The following is a 12,257-nucleotide window of genomic DNA, read 5'->3' as shown; positions in this document are numbered from 1 at the left end:
AGTTTCTGCATAAAGCTCTGGACAAGCTCCTCCCTTCAGCTAATCAGGTTAATAAATAAATAAATAAATAAATAAAAATAAACACACAACAAACTAGATCTTCAAACAACAGAAGCCAGAAATATTTAATCATTTAATAAGGCCAACAGAAGATTTCCACATTTTCTAGTGAACTACAAGCTTAAGTCTCTCCCCAGCCCCCATACCAGTTTGGGTAACAGAGAATTAGAAACTGCATTCATAGAGGAAATGCTAAGCATAGAGTGGACTTTTCTTTGTCTTTTTTAAGCCAACACATTTACTTCTGATGCAAACCTACTCCCTGAAGGTTACCTTCAGCTCTGTAAGAGCTGCAGAACGATAGCATTCCTCCTTCTTTGTTGAAAATAATTCTTATGTAAAACAAGTAAGCCATAAAATTATTTTATCCTCATGCACATTTATATTCATACACAAATTGAGTCAGGATTATCACACTGGGGACCAAAAGCCATGTTTTCACTTGATGCAGCAGACTGAAGTTAAACACAACACATTTGTATTTACTGTCCCAAATAGTCCTTGTCAATCTCAGCATTTTGAAAACCAGCCCGTGTTTGGACAAGCACTGCAGTCTGAACTTTTTTTGAATGATCTGTCTATAAATGAACATTTGGCTTGCAACAGATGAAGCAGTTACATAACCCTGAAACATAACTGTAATTTACCTTCAAAATTTATTACATTTGGCACTGCCATCTAAGTTTTAAGTCTGAACAATTCCAATTTTCCTGCTCAAGACTTGACAGCATATGAACACTGAAATAAAGATCAGGCAGTGAACATAGTCAGCTTCTGACTAATGTGACTGAACAAATGAAATTAAATTAACTGAATTCTGTTTTCATAAGACATTGGCCTTGTATTGCTGGAAAAAAAAAATTAAATTTTATCGAGCATTGTACAGGCTCACTCTTTTTCGTAGGGATTTTCATATCAAAGAAGAAGATAAATTCTCTACTGTGCCATGGAAATGCAGTGCAGTCTTGAACACTGTCAGATCATTGTCTTAACCTCTCTTTAAGTACGGCTTCAGAGAATCAATGCTTTAATAAATAGTCCGGTAACAACCTTCCATTCAATAAGCCTTGCAAGTCCCATCTTACAATGATAAAAAGGAAACTGAAACCACCCATCCAACAGCCCCTGAAAGTCACAGGACTTTGCTCTTTGCCTTCCTATTTACAGTAGCTGCACACTATGTGGTGAACTACGTGGCACTAGTATTTTACAGGTACACCATCAAAAAACGGTGCCTCCCTTTTTGTAAATCTATCACCCTTCAGCATTTCTTCTGAATATTTGTTATTTTTAACTAGCAACAGTTAGTTCAGCATTTCAGTCATACGCTACATCTGATTAAGTATTAAATGAACACTGCACAACCTTGATAGACAAATCATAAAAGCAAAGCCCAAGACACACAAGAGACCAAACATCACTGGATTGCTATGGCACCACTGACATTTTTTTGAAGAATGTGGTACTCTGACAGCACCAGTCTTCCCCCAGTGCAGTAGCAATTCAGTACTAGATCCTAGTAACTGCCCAAAACTGACCAAGAGATGACAGTAAAGACCTGAGAATGAAAATACCTCCTGGTTCACACAGATGGAAATGAAAACCTCCTAGACCTATGCATAAGATCTTGTTAGCAACACTGGCTTAAAAAAACAGATCATCTTTTGGGTGGTTTCAGAACCAACCCTCCACTATAACTTTTTTACAAGGTCACTAAAAAGGCAGCAGTGGCTTTATACATTACAGCCAGTCCATACCCTCGTTATGAAGTTTATAATCTGTTTGAAGATTAACAAAACGCTTCCACCTCTGTCAGAACAACCCTCTTTTCCTAACACTTCCAGAAAGACTCCAGTTTTGTGGCACACTGGTGGCAGCACAGGTAGTTTGATGATGGTAATCTCCTCCTTCCTACACAGCTGCCGGACTGACATCTGTACGAGGACAGAATCAACCACAAACTGGGATGACCTTCTCTGTTACCTATCATCTGCCAAATTCCAATTAATTGGATGAACTCTGATTCTAATCCAGCTAGTTGGCATCTTTCACAAGATGCCAATTTTTCAAAATTACCAACATTCCTTTTTGGACAAGTAAAGTGACACCAACTTCTAAAATACTGAAGGAATTATCAGATTTCTAATTAATTCTTGTCAGTTAATATATACTAGAAACAAGCTGATAATTGACGTGGAGAGGTACAGGTAGAGTTGGCAATAACAGCTCTAGAGGGACTTCACTCACTTCCTTATCGTGGGTTTCCTGTAAGGTCATGATTTGAAAGGGAAATAATAAGCTGGAAAAGATACAGAAAAAATAATATCCCACAAACACATACAAACAACACCACACACTTTACAATGGGAATGTGTTCCAAGACAGATTGCCAACTAACAGAGGCAGACTACCAGAGCCGAACATATACAATATGCCTTTGTTGGAGGGTTGCTTGCGAAAAACAGGCAATAAAAATGGGTAACTTATTATCATGATAGCTTAAAAATCAAACACACTGAACCAACTGCTATAAACCAAAGGAATGATGTATGAAGAATGAAGAAATTTCTGATTCCCAACTGATAGTGAGCTGTTCTCCAGAATGTTTTCAGAAGAATACAATATAAAACTTCTCACGTCTTGCACAGCAAACTGACGTGAAGCCGATGATGTAGCAGGAACTGCAAATCAAGTAGTACATAAATATGTAGGTAAGCAGCAAGTCTCAACATCTGCGATATTATTGGTGCTCGGAATTCAGCTCTGCCGCAGATTTGCTCTGTGATTTTGGGTGAGTCACACGGATCTCTCTAGATATGTTTAGATAAAGATATTTGCTATCAAAGCACTTTAATCTCCAGAGATGAAACATTATATGAAATGTAAATGTTGATATTTACAACTTGCAGTCTTCTAATGACTGTTGAAGTTTGTATCCCATATTTATCATCTGAGAGAATCGACTCAAAAGCAGGCTTCATATGTAGTTTAACAATCTGTCAACACTCAGCACAGCTCACTGCATTTTATCTGACTGTAAAGTAAAACCAAAAAAACAACAAAAGACACAACAAAAACATACTTGCAGAAGCGTTCCGTGAATATTATTCTGTCGTATGCAAGAACTGGTACAGTCTGGAAGCCCCCTCAGCAGTGACATTACTGTGTGTGGCACTTCATTTACCATAACAAATGGAACAAGGGCCCGACCTGACATCTCACGGGAACGGTACACAGGAGAATGCCCACACCTAGAAAAAGAAATACATATTTTTTTTGTCATCCAGATGCAATCCACTGCTGTGGCTAAAAACTTTAATGTTTGGATTAGGTTTGATTTTTTACAGGATAAAACAAAGGACAACATAACGACAGACATCACAAATCAAATGCAGTCCTTCTTCTCAGGAGTGAAAGACTATCTGCCCAGAAACAGAAGCCACACTAGAGCCATGTTGAAGGTTTTTTGCCTTCAGAAGTTTCTGTGTTTACATAAAGTCATAAATAAATAGACAGATATATAGATAGATACAATTATGCCATGAAGCAGGTAAGAGCATGGTGCCATTCCATCTTTCTTCCTGTTTATTTTACTTATTAAACAGCAATTCTAACATATTCTGAGTTTGATTTCAATGAAGTACACTCCATGTTCTTAATCAGATGTTCCCATCAGAACAACACAGTGTCTACAGGAATTTTAAGCCCTATCTCCCGCTGGTTCTTAAAACACATTTAAAGACAGGAAACAGGTTTATAAGTAACAGACACATCAAAAAACACTTTTTTATTATGTGTAATGGCTATCTCAAAAATAAATAATTTTTATTCATTCAGAATTAACTGATAAGACTCAAAACTGCACAAAAGACACAGGCCGAAAAGGGGTTTTTATCTTATGCTATTAACTTTTTTACTAGCTGTAGAGGTATGAATATACATATAATTAACTATTCAGCTACACAGTTATAGTATTATTTTATCAGCTTTAAACTACTTCAGTAGCATGTACACTGAGTTGAAGTGAAATCTTTTACAAACTGGAAGTCAGTTAGGGTAAGGCTTTCAAAGTTGGTAATTCGCGCACATGTCAGCTTTTGTAACACAGCTACAGCTCAGCCACTCACTCCCAGACAACTGAGGACGTTACCACAGGGTTTGAAATCAATGTCCAAATAACTTATACAATGTACAATGCACTATGGCAGAACTTGTCTTTTGATACCTCCTAGTATGATGAGCCAGAGAGATGTCCTTCCTTCCTCCTACCCTCTCCATTTTTTCCTGAATTGCATCTTACATATTTTCAGCTTACAGAATCATGCCCTCTGCCAAAATGGGAAAACCACTTTTCAGGGCTCTCAAACAATGCTTGCAGGGTCACGCTTACTTATTTAAAAGTATTTACTTATTTAAAAAATGAGATTAGATTAGAAGACATTCTAAGGTCTCAAATACCTCTAGCAAATTTAAGTCAATACCCCAAGTAGCTGCTTGCTTTAGTTCACTTCACAGAAATACAGAAAACAGTTTCCATTTTGAACCAGCAACTGAATTAATAGGGTTTTGAACAGAAGACACTAAATAGACCTAGTGTAATAGCAATTTAGTTCTGGTAGGCCACAATGTGCCTGAAACACACAAATATTGCTTTAAGGAAGTATGGAGCTATATGCTACCCTGAACTATATTCGGTGTTGGAAATTTCACCCTCATGGTATGGCAGCGTATTCTATCCTCTACCTTCCCATCTTTTCCCTTAGGGAATGATTTTTAGGAAGATCATCTTTGAAAAGGAAAAGCAAAGAGTAGGCTCTTCACAACAGGATGTGGAGGCAGAGCAGTCACAACTGGAGGCTCTTCCATATGGAAAAGCTTTAATCCTGTGTTGACATGATGCAAGAAGCCAGCTTAGCCCTCAGTAAAAACAAATTCAGTCTTGTTAAGCAAAAACATTTTAATTCTACTGTATATTGAAAGTAAACCTGAAAAGTGATTCGTCTCCAACCATTCTTTTATTTGTGCCACACCATGGTTCCTTAACCAAGCCCTCCTCGCACACAGATGTTCTTTCCAAACACGAGCGACGTTGTTATTGCACTGTGTGTCTAGCTCTCAATTAGCTGTAACTGTATACTCAAGAATGTTCTTTATTTTGTTTGTGACCTTTCACAAATTCTTTTTTCCCAAGGAATCTGACATCCCTTCAGAATGAACAGTGGAAAATGGGGAAAATGCCAGGCTTTCCTCTAACTTGTGCAAGGGTGCTTTCCAAAATGACATGATTCAGAGGGAGTTTTGTCCTTGAACACAATGCAACAAATTAGAATGGAGCTGTGTGGTGTTTTTTTCTTAGTAGTAAAAAATGAGAGTTGAGAACAACTTCTAAATAACCTGATTTAAACTTTGCTTTCTTGTAAAAAAAAATAAAAATAAAAAAATTACCACACATGCATTATACATGTATAGACATGCAGTCTTTTACATATTAGATTTTACTCCAGATGGTTATTTTATCAAATTTATTACAGAAACAGAAGTGACTGCTACATACTCAGAATAAAGGAAAGAATTTCACAGTAAGGGTAAAATTGAGGGTTCAAGTTAAGAGTAAAGCTACCCGAATTCCAGGTTCACAAGAGACTGCCACCTCAGCACTCATATTGAATGTATGTCAGGCAAAAGCTTCAGGCAAAACTACAGACAAGTCTAATTTTCACTTCTCTTCACGCCCCAAACTGTTGTTCTTTTAGAAAAAAGAAAATAAAAAAAATTCAGCGGGTGAGTGTTTCCTATCCCGACCCCACAAAGAAGCCAAACTGGGACCCTCAAATTAGGTTCCATCTTGCACTTTGAGGATCCTCAGTCAGGAGGCAATGACCTCCTCCTCTTCCTCCTCCTCTTCCTCCTCCTCCTTCCCCTGGGCAAACGCCCCAGTGCCCAGCAGGTGGAGAACTGGCCCAGGATGTAGCAGTCCCGGTTCTGCAACTTTCTGAGCCTGAGGAAAACGCAAACCCGCAGCTTCTGCTTGCCTGAAGGGCTGCCCAGCTGGGGCAACATGCCGTTGTGCTGTGCACCTGCTGTACCCTAGCACAAACCCCAACTTCTCAAGCTGTTCCTTGCTACATAGGTTGCAGTATATCCACTTAACTTAAAAAATTAATGGAAAGACTCCAAGAGCACTCCTATGAAGGAACAAGAGCATCACAAAGTTTAAGAGCAACAAAGTATATGCTTCATTGGAACATGTATGGGCGCACAAGGAAGACATTTCATACTGGCAAACAGCTTCTCAAATCTGAGCGGGGTTCACACTTCTGCTGTTTCCTTTCCCTTTTCTATTTCCCTTCTAATACTCAAAGAAAGCTGTTTTGTTTTATACCCCAACAAACACCACATATAACATTTCAAGAACGCTCCTCACACACACATACAAGATGTCATGGCAGACCACCGTTAGTCACCTATCCCTGAACTTCGGGATACCCTGAAGGCACTCGATGTGTGTGTGCTTCTCTCATGTTTTGGAGGCACTTGGCTTCATTCCTCAATCGTGTAAGAAGTTTGATAGAAGAATGTCAAAACAAACACTATTTTTTCCATAGCCTGTAACAGCATCCTAAGTTAAGAGTAGGCAGGTCTGCTGTTTCATGGATCCCACGTGAATATCACCTCTTACCTGTAATTAAAACTAATCAAGACCGATTCTCAAAAAGTGAGAGGAAGAATAATAAGTAAATAAAGCAGCCGAGTAACACAAGACAACAAATCCAGCCCAATGCAGCCATTCTTTGCTGCTGGCTACACCAGCCTCCAAGGCAGCCGCACACCGCAACACACAGTGGTGTCACCACTGTGGCAGCTGCCCGGCCCGGTGCTGGCAGAGGGGAACAGCAGCCCCAGCCCGGGCCACAACCCCACCACCAAACCTGCGCCCAGCCGCCTGCTCTCAGTGTCCCTGCAGGCCAAGCAGCAGCAGCGGAGCCTTGCACCCCTCTGGGCAATGTGTGTGTGCGTGCATACCTGTATTTGAATCTTATTTGCTTTGATTTGAAGAACAAGCGGGGAAAATAAGAAGTGTTTTCCGTAGGCGACCTTCTTTACGTGCAGCTCATGTATAAGTAAACTTTCAAACCTCAGAAATGCCTAAAACGTTATCTTTGTTAGAACACACAACACATCAGCATCATTTTATTATATCTCAAGGTAGCACGAAGGAAAGAAAACTTGCAAAATCCTTACAGGATACACTTCTATTGAATCCTCAGGGCTATTAACCACTGCTGAAGTAGCAGGCCATGTTAAATTCAGCACTGTTTATCTAGGTGCACGAGGTTTTGGATGTAAACATGTTTACTTCAAACAGTTCATGATCAAGAACAAAAAGTCAATAAATCTGAACAGCTTTCACTTTGTGTAACTGTAGATTCAGTGTATTTCCACTGCTCCGCTCCGGCGTTAACACTTAGATCTTGAACAAAGCTGCTGACTGACATAATTTATATGAGCAATTCTCATAAGGCACACAAGGATTCTGCACTCCTCTGCACACATCAAAGTATCTAATTTATTACTCTAGCTATGAACAGAACACTAGTTGTAAATAAAAATATCTTCACATTGTTTTTTTTAAAAAAGAACTGCAGGTGTTTCCTATGTGATTCTTTTTCTCCCTTCCTTATTACTCCCTCTCAACAGACCTTGTGTTACCCAAATCAACAAACTAAGGATTACCTTTTATATCAATGTCATAGAAACAAATGAATAGAAATCATTTTACAAATCGTAACTGTAGCTGAAAGTGATACATCCATTACAGTAAGTAATACCTACAGTTGTTAGAACAAGGATTAGCAGGAGAAAAACAACTATTGCCAGGTTTACTGGATATCACCACAGTGATCTATGTATCACTCATTACTTCACAGCTTATTAGTACAACAGATAATTGTTCCTACAGACAGTATCACAGCATTGTAAGTTCATTCTCAGTTGAAATACATTCACATACACTGCCTTCACAGTATGTTGGACGAGGCAATCAGGAACAGCAGCCATGAAAACAGGATGGAAACAAAAGGAGAGCAGACTGAACACAGAGGATGGGAACATTCTGCAGAAGGGGCCCGCGACCTTGCCAATCAAACCAGGTACCCTACTAGTTTCACTGAAAGAGTCCAGAAACATTAAATTTAGCAACTTCTAAATGCAGTGTAACAAGTCCCCGAGCAAAGAGAGGTGCAAAGATAGCATTAAAAAAAAAAAAAAAGACAACACCATGCTTCCATGCAATTAATGTATCATGGACTTCTGTTTTCAGGACAAATCAGTATGACAGTCCCTATTCAGTAACGTGAGAGCAATCTTTCCTGGAATATAAACAGTAACCTGCTATACACGTACCTGAAGTTTATTTTATTTATGGATTTGCTTGGTTTGTGATTCTCTTTTAAGGAAACACACTTATTGTCCATTTTGTCACACTTCTGTTGTTCCCTTGCAATTAAAATATCCAAAGCACTTAATTTTTAAAACTTATTTCCCTTTGGAAACCTATATTTTAATTAGCCTAAAGACAAATTTTTGTTCTTTATTCTGAAATTAAGGAAAAAAAAACACAACACACACACAAAACAAAACAACACACCACAATAGAATAACTGGAGTTTTGATACAGCATCTCAATATATACCTGACTAGCAGAAAAATATCATAAAAGTATTAAGAGTTTGTTGTAGATTATAGATCTATAATAAACATACATGAATGTAGTCCAGAAAATGCTTGAACACAAACATGGATGGACACAGATCAAGTTTAATTTCAGGTTATTTATGTAGTACTAAATCACTAAGCTCTTACCAATTTCCTTTAAAGTTAATGGTTGCCCAAATTTCTGTTCTCTTTATACACTGTGTTAAGTATTTTATTCTTCCAACTTGGGCAATCAAGATAACACCTTATAGTTTTGTACAGTAGTGCTTTCCAGACAAGTACTTAATGAATCAGAGTAGCTGTAGATACTGCAGAAACTATGCAGGCAAAGCACACAGACTTTTATTTGTGCAAGCTCCCCACAAGTTATGCCAGTAGTTGTTTTTCCACATGCTTCCAAGAGCCTTCTGGGAAGAAACCGTATAGATTTCTCTCTTCTTGTCATCAAGACCTAGGTTATTGTAAAAAGTGGCCAACTGATAACAAGCTGAATCAACAACAGAAACCTAAATTGCTGTCATTCAGCCAGCCAATAAACTAGGTTCTCTAACATGTACGGGTAAGAACACTGTTACTTATACTGCATGCAAACTTTGGAGCAACAGAAACACATACACTTCAAACTGAGATTTGCTAAAACATGCTGAAACAATTTAAATGGCATTTCTTTCTTGCATTCCCATCAAGGAATCTCAAATAATATCACCAGGTAGCTAACTTCAGTCTAGGTTTGTTTAACTATTTGTTGAAATGAAATCACAAGAGGTTACAGCCTCCTTCATTCAAAATTATATTCCAAATTTGTTAATTTGAGAAAAGCTACTATGATGTTTCAGAAATGCAGATTAACGGAAAGAAACACACAACACTTAATACCAAAATAGCTGGGGGTAGTGGGAAAAAACAACAAAAAATGACTATCATTATTGAAACTACGAAAGGCAAGTTGAACGCATAAAGCAAATTTCAGCACCTTGTGATTATTTTTAAAGTTTCAACTGATTGCAAACAAGAATTTAACAAACAATTTTGAAAACTTTTTATCAGACCTATGAAAGTAACAAAAGGATCTGGGTTCTCATTTTTTCCTTCCAGCCATATCACCAAAATTCGCTAGCCCACTTCCATAAAGCTTTCCCAATATTGAACTCAAACTTCTCAAACTCAGGACTGGTGTTTTTAAATAATACTGACTTTTATTTTTCCTTAGTACCACTACATTGTTTTCCTTCCATGACATACCTATTTCCTCTGCATAGTTGCATAGTATGCATTACTTCCCTCCATTTACTGTTCCTTCCTGCAAATAGTTTTGCAAATCAGGCTAAATGTTACTATTTGGCTACATATCTTGACCATATAATTTTGACCATATAATTTTTTGGCCTAATTTTCACCAGCAAAGTACTTAATCACTGACTATTTTTAACTATATAAATGAATAATACAATTACTTAATCTGACCAATTTTGTTTTGACAGCTGAGAGCCCCATTGTATTTTTCACTGGATCATGTTTTAAGTAGCATATATGAAGTTTTATCCCTTGCTTACTAACACTGGTCCTTTTCAGGAGTCTGCAATACTGGAGAAAGATATTTTCACTATATCTTTATATAGTGAAGTGGCTCACGACCACGTCACCATTTATTTCCCCAAAAACATGACAGCTTCCTACATTTTGTGAATACTTCTTAAATTTCTTCAGACGATAATCTGCCAATGAGCAGCAGACGGATGAAAACTGTAAAAACTGGAATAAGGAATCAGCAATGAATACCTAGAAGCAGCGACATTTCCTGTTGGCACCATTTGAATGGTAAAAGAATATCTGCCCACAATTTAAAAGAAAAGGCTGCAAATTACAGCAAAAAAATATGTAAGTTGTACGTCGACTTTTGGTTGATGAGAAGGTCTCGAACAGTGTACTGCCAATCAAGTATTTCATAGTCTTCCCTATCACTGCAATCTGAACTAAAGTGAACAAATGCCAAGCTATTTACCATTCATTATTTAAAGATTCTAAAAAAATAAACAGCCTGAAAACTCGCTCATTAATAAATACTCAAGGCAAACCATAAGTAAAGTAGAGATCAGTTGCAAACAGTATGTGATTAGGATTACACAGAGAGAACGCTGTAACTAGAACCTGAAGAATTCCAAGCCCAGTTCCAACTCCCAAAACAGGAATTACACTCAGAAGGGAAATGCATTTCTCTATTTCTCCTTTAATCTCCAACCATTCCCAAGTTCCATCACAGATGTCAGACAATTCTCTCTTTCACTTTTGTCCAAAGTGGTTGGATAGGGTCAGAGAGAAGAGGAGAAGAAAAAGAAATAAAAGAAACAAAGTGTATGTGCGCACACGCATGCATGACAGGGGACTTGACCAAGTCAGCCTTCTCTAACAAAAGAAATTTCACTTGCACATTCCTAATAAGTGCAATTCCTCCACTTTAGGCGAAGGAACTTCTGTGACTTCAAAAAAAAATTTTTTTCACAAAAAAAAAAAAAAACAAGATTAGTTTCACTATACAGATTTAGTATCAGAAAACACTACAAAACAATGAGAATGTTAAAAAAAGCGTGTTTTAGAGGCGTGTATTGTTCCACTTTCTGTATGCCTATGTCAGCACATGTATTTTGGGAACCTTACCTATATTCAAAAAAGCATCTGCCTTTGTCATACGCTGACAGGTCAGAGCATCTCCAAAAGGACAGGGCATTCCAAGGAGTCAACACCCTTGCCCTGAGTATCACAGGTATTCTAAGTCATAAATTATTTTAGACAATTACAATGCTAAGCAGTTACACTGACCAGAAAACACATTATAAGAAAACAGGAGGAAAAAAAAAAAAAGGAAAAAGAGTAAAGACTAAGAAGATGTGCCTTTGATATGGAAACCCAAGGAGATGCTTTTACAAACAATTGTAATCAAGAGCAGCTATTTTAATACAACAAAGCTGCAACAAACACATGTAGTTCCTTTCACCTGATATGAAAAGGCATTCCCACAAAAGTACTTTGCTTATCAGACCACTGATAATATTCCCAGTTGTACAGTAAACATAGTTGAAAATCAGCAAGTTTTAACATTAATTCTCCTATAGGTGCCATACCATATATACTAAAACAGAAGAAAGTGAGGAGAAAAGCAGAAGGAGCACACTTTAACATAACTATTCAGCTATCTTGCTTGACTACTTAACCAAAGGATACTAGTGTTCAGCCTAGAGAGAGTCAAGATAACTGCTTTCAAGTCAGATAAAAGACAACGTAATACATCCCCATACATAACTGTACACGTGGGAAACAAATGAAAATTGGGGACACTGCAGTTAGTCAGATATATAACCAGTATTTTTAACAAGATATATGTGAATGGTTTCAATCAATCATAGAATTGTAGAATATCCCTTGGAAGGGACCCACAAGAATCATCAAGTCCAACTCCTGATCAATCAAGCTCTTCCCAAACAAAC

At 37.7% G+C, this 12,257-nt stretch overlaps 1 protein-coding gene across 2 annotated transcripts in view; it reads right to left on the bottom strand.

Annotated features, from left to right (window-relative positions):
• The window catches only part of THADA (THADA armadillo repeat containing), a 166,635-nt gene that overhangs the window by 91,196 nt on the left and 63,182 nt on the right, over positions 1 to 12,257 (bottom strand). The window contains exons 29-30 of one of the 2 annotated variants that reach the window (XM_035559202.2): positions 3,143 to 3,311; positions 966 to 2,741 (exon numbers count right to left, since the gene is read on the bottom strand). In XM_035559202.2, coding sequence (XP_035415095.1) covers positions 2,694 to 2,741; positions 3,143 to 3,311 — 217 coding nt within the window. In that variant the 3' untranslated portion in view covers positions 966 to 2,693. Of the gene's footprint in view, positions 1 to 965; positions 2,742 to 3,142; positions 3,312 to 12,257 lie in introns of those variants that run through there. The other variant, XM_035559176.2, reaches the window with a different exon arrangement.

This window comes from Cygnus atratus, chromosome 3, assembly GCF_013377495.2.
Source record: "Cygnus atratus isolate AKBS03 ecotype Queensland, Australia chromosome 3, CAtr_DNAZoo_HiC_assembly, whole genome shotgun sequence".
NCBI classification, from domain to species: Eukaryota; Metazoa; Chordata; class Aves; order Anseriformes; family Anatidae; genus Cygnus; species Cygnus atratus.
This window is presented reverse-complemented; position numbering and strand designations above follow the sequence as displayed.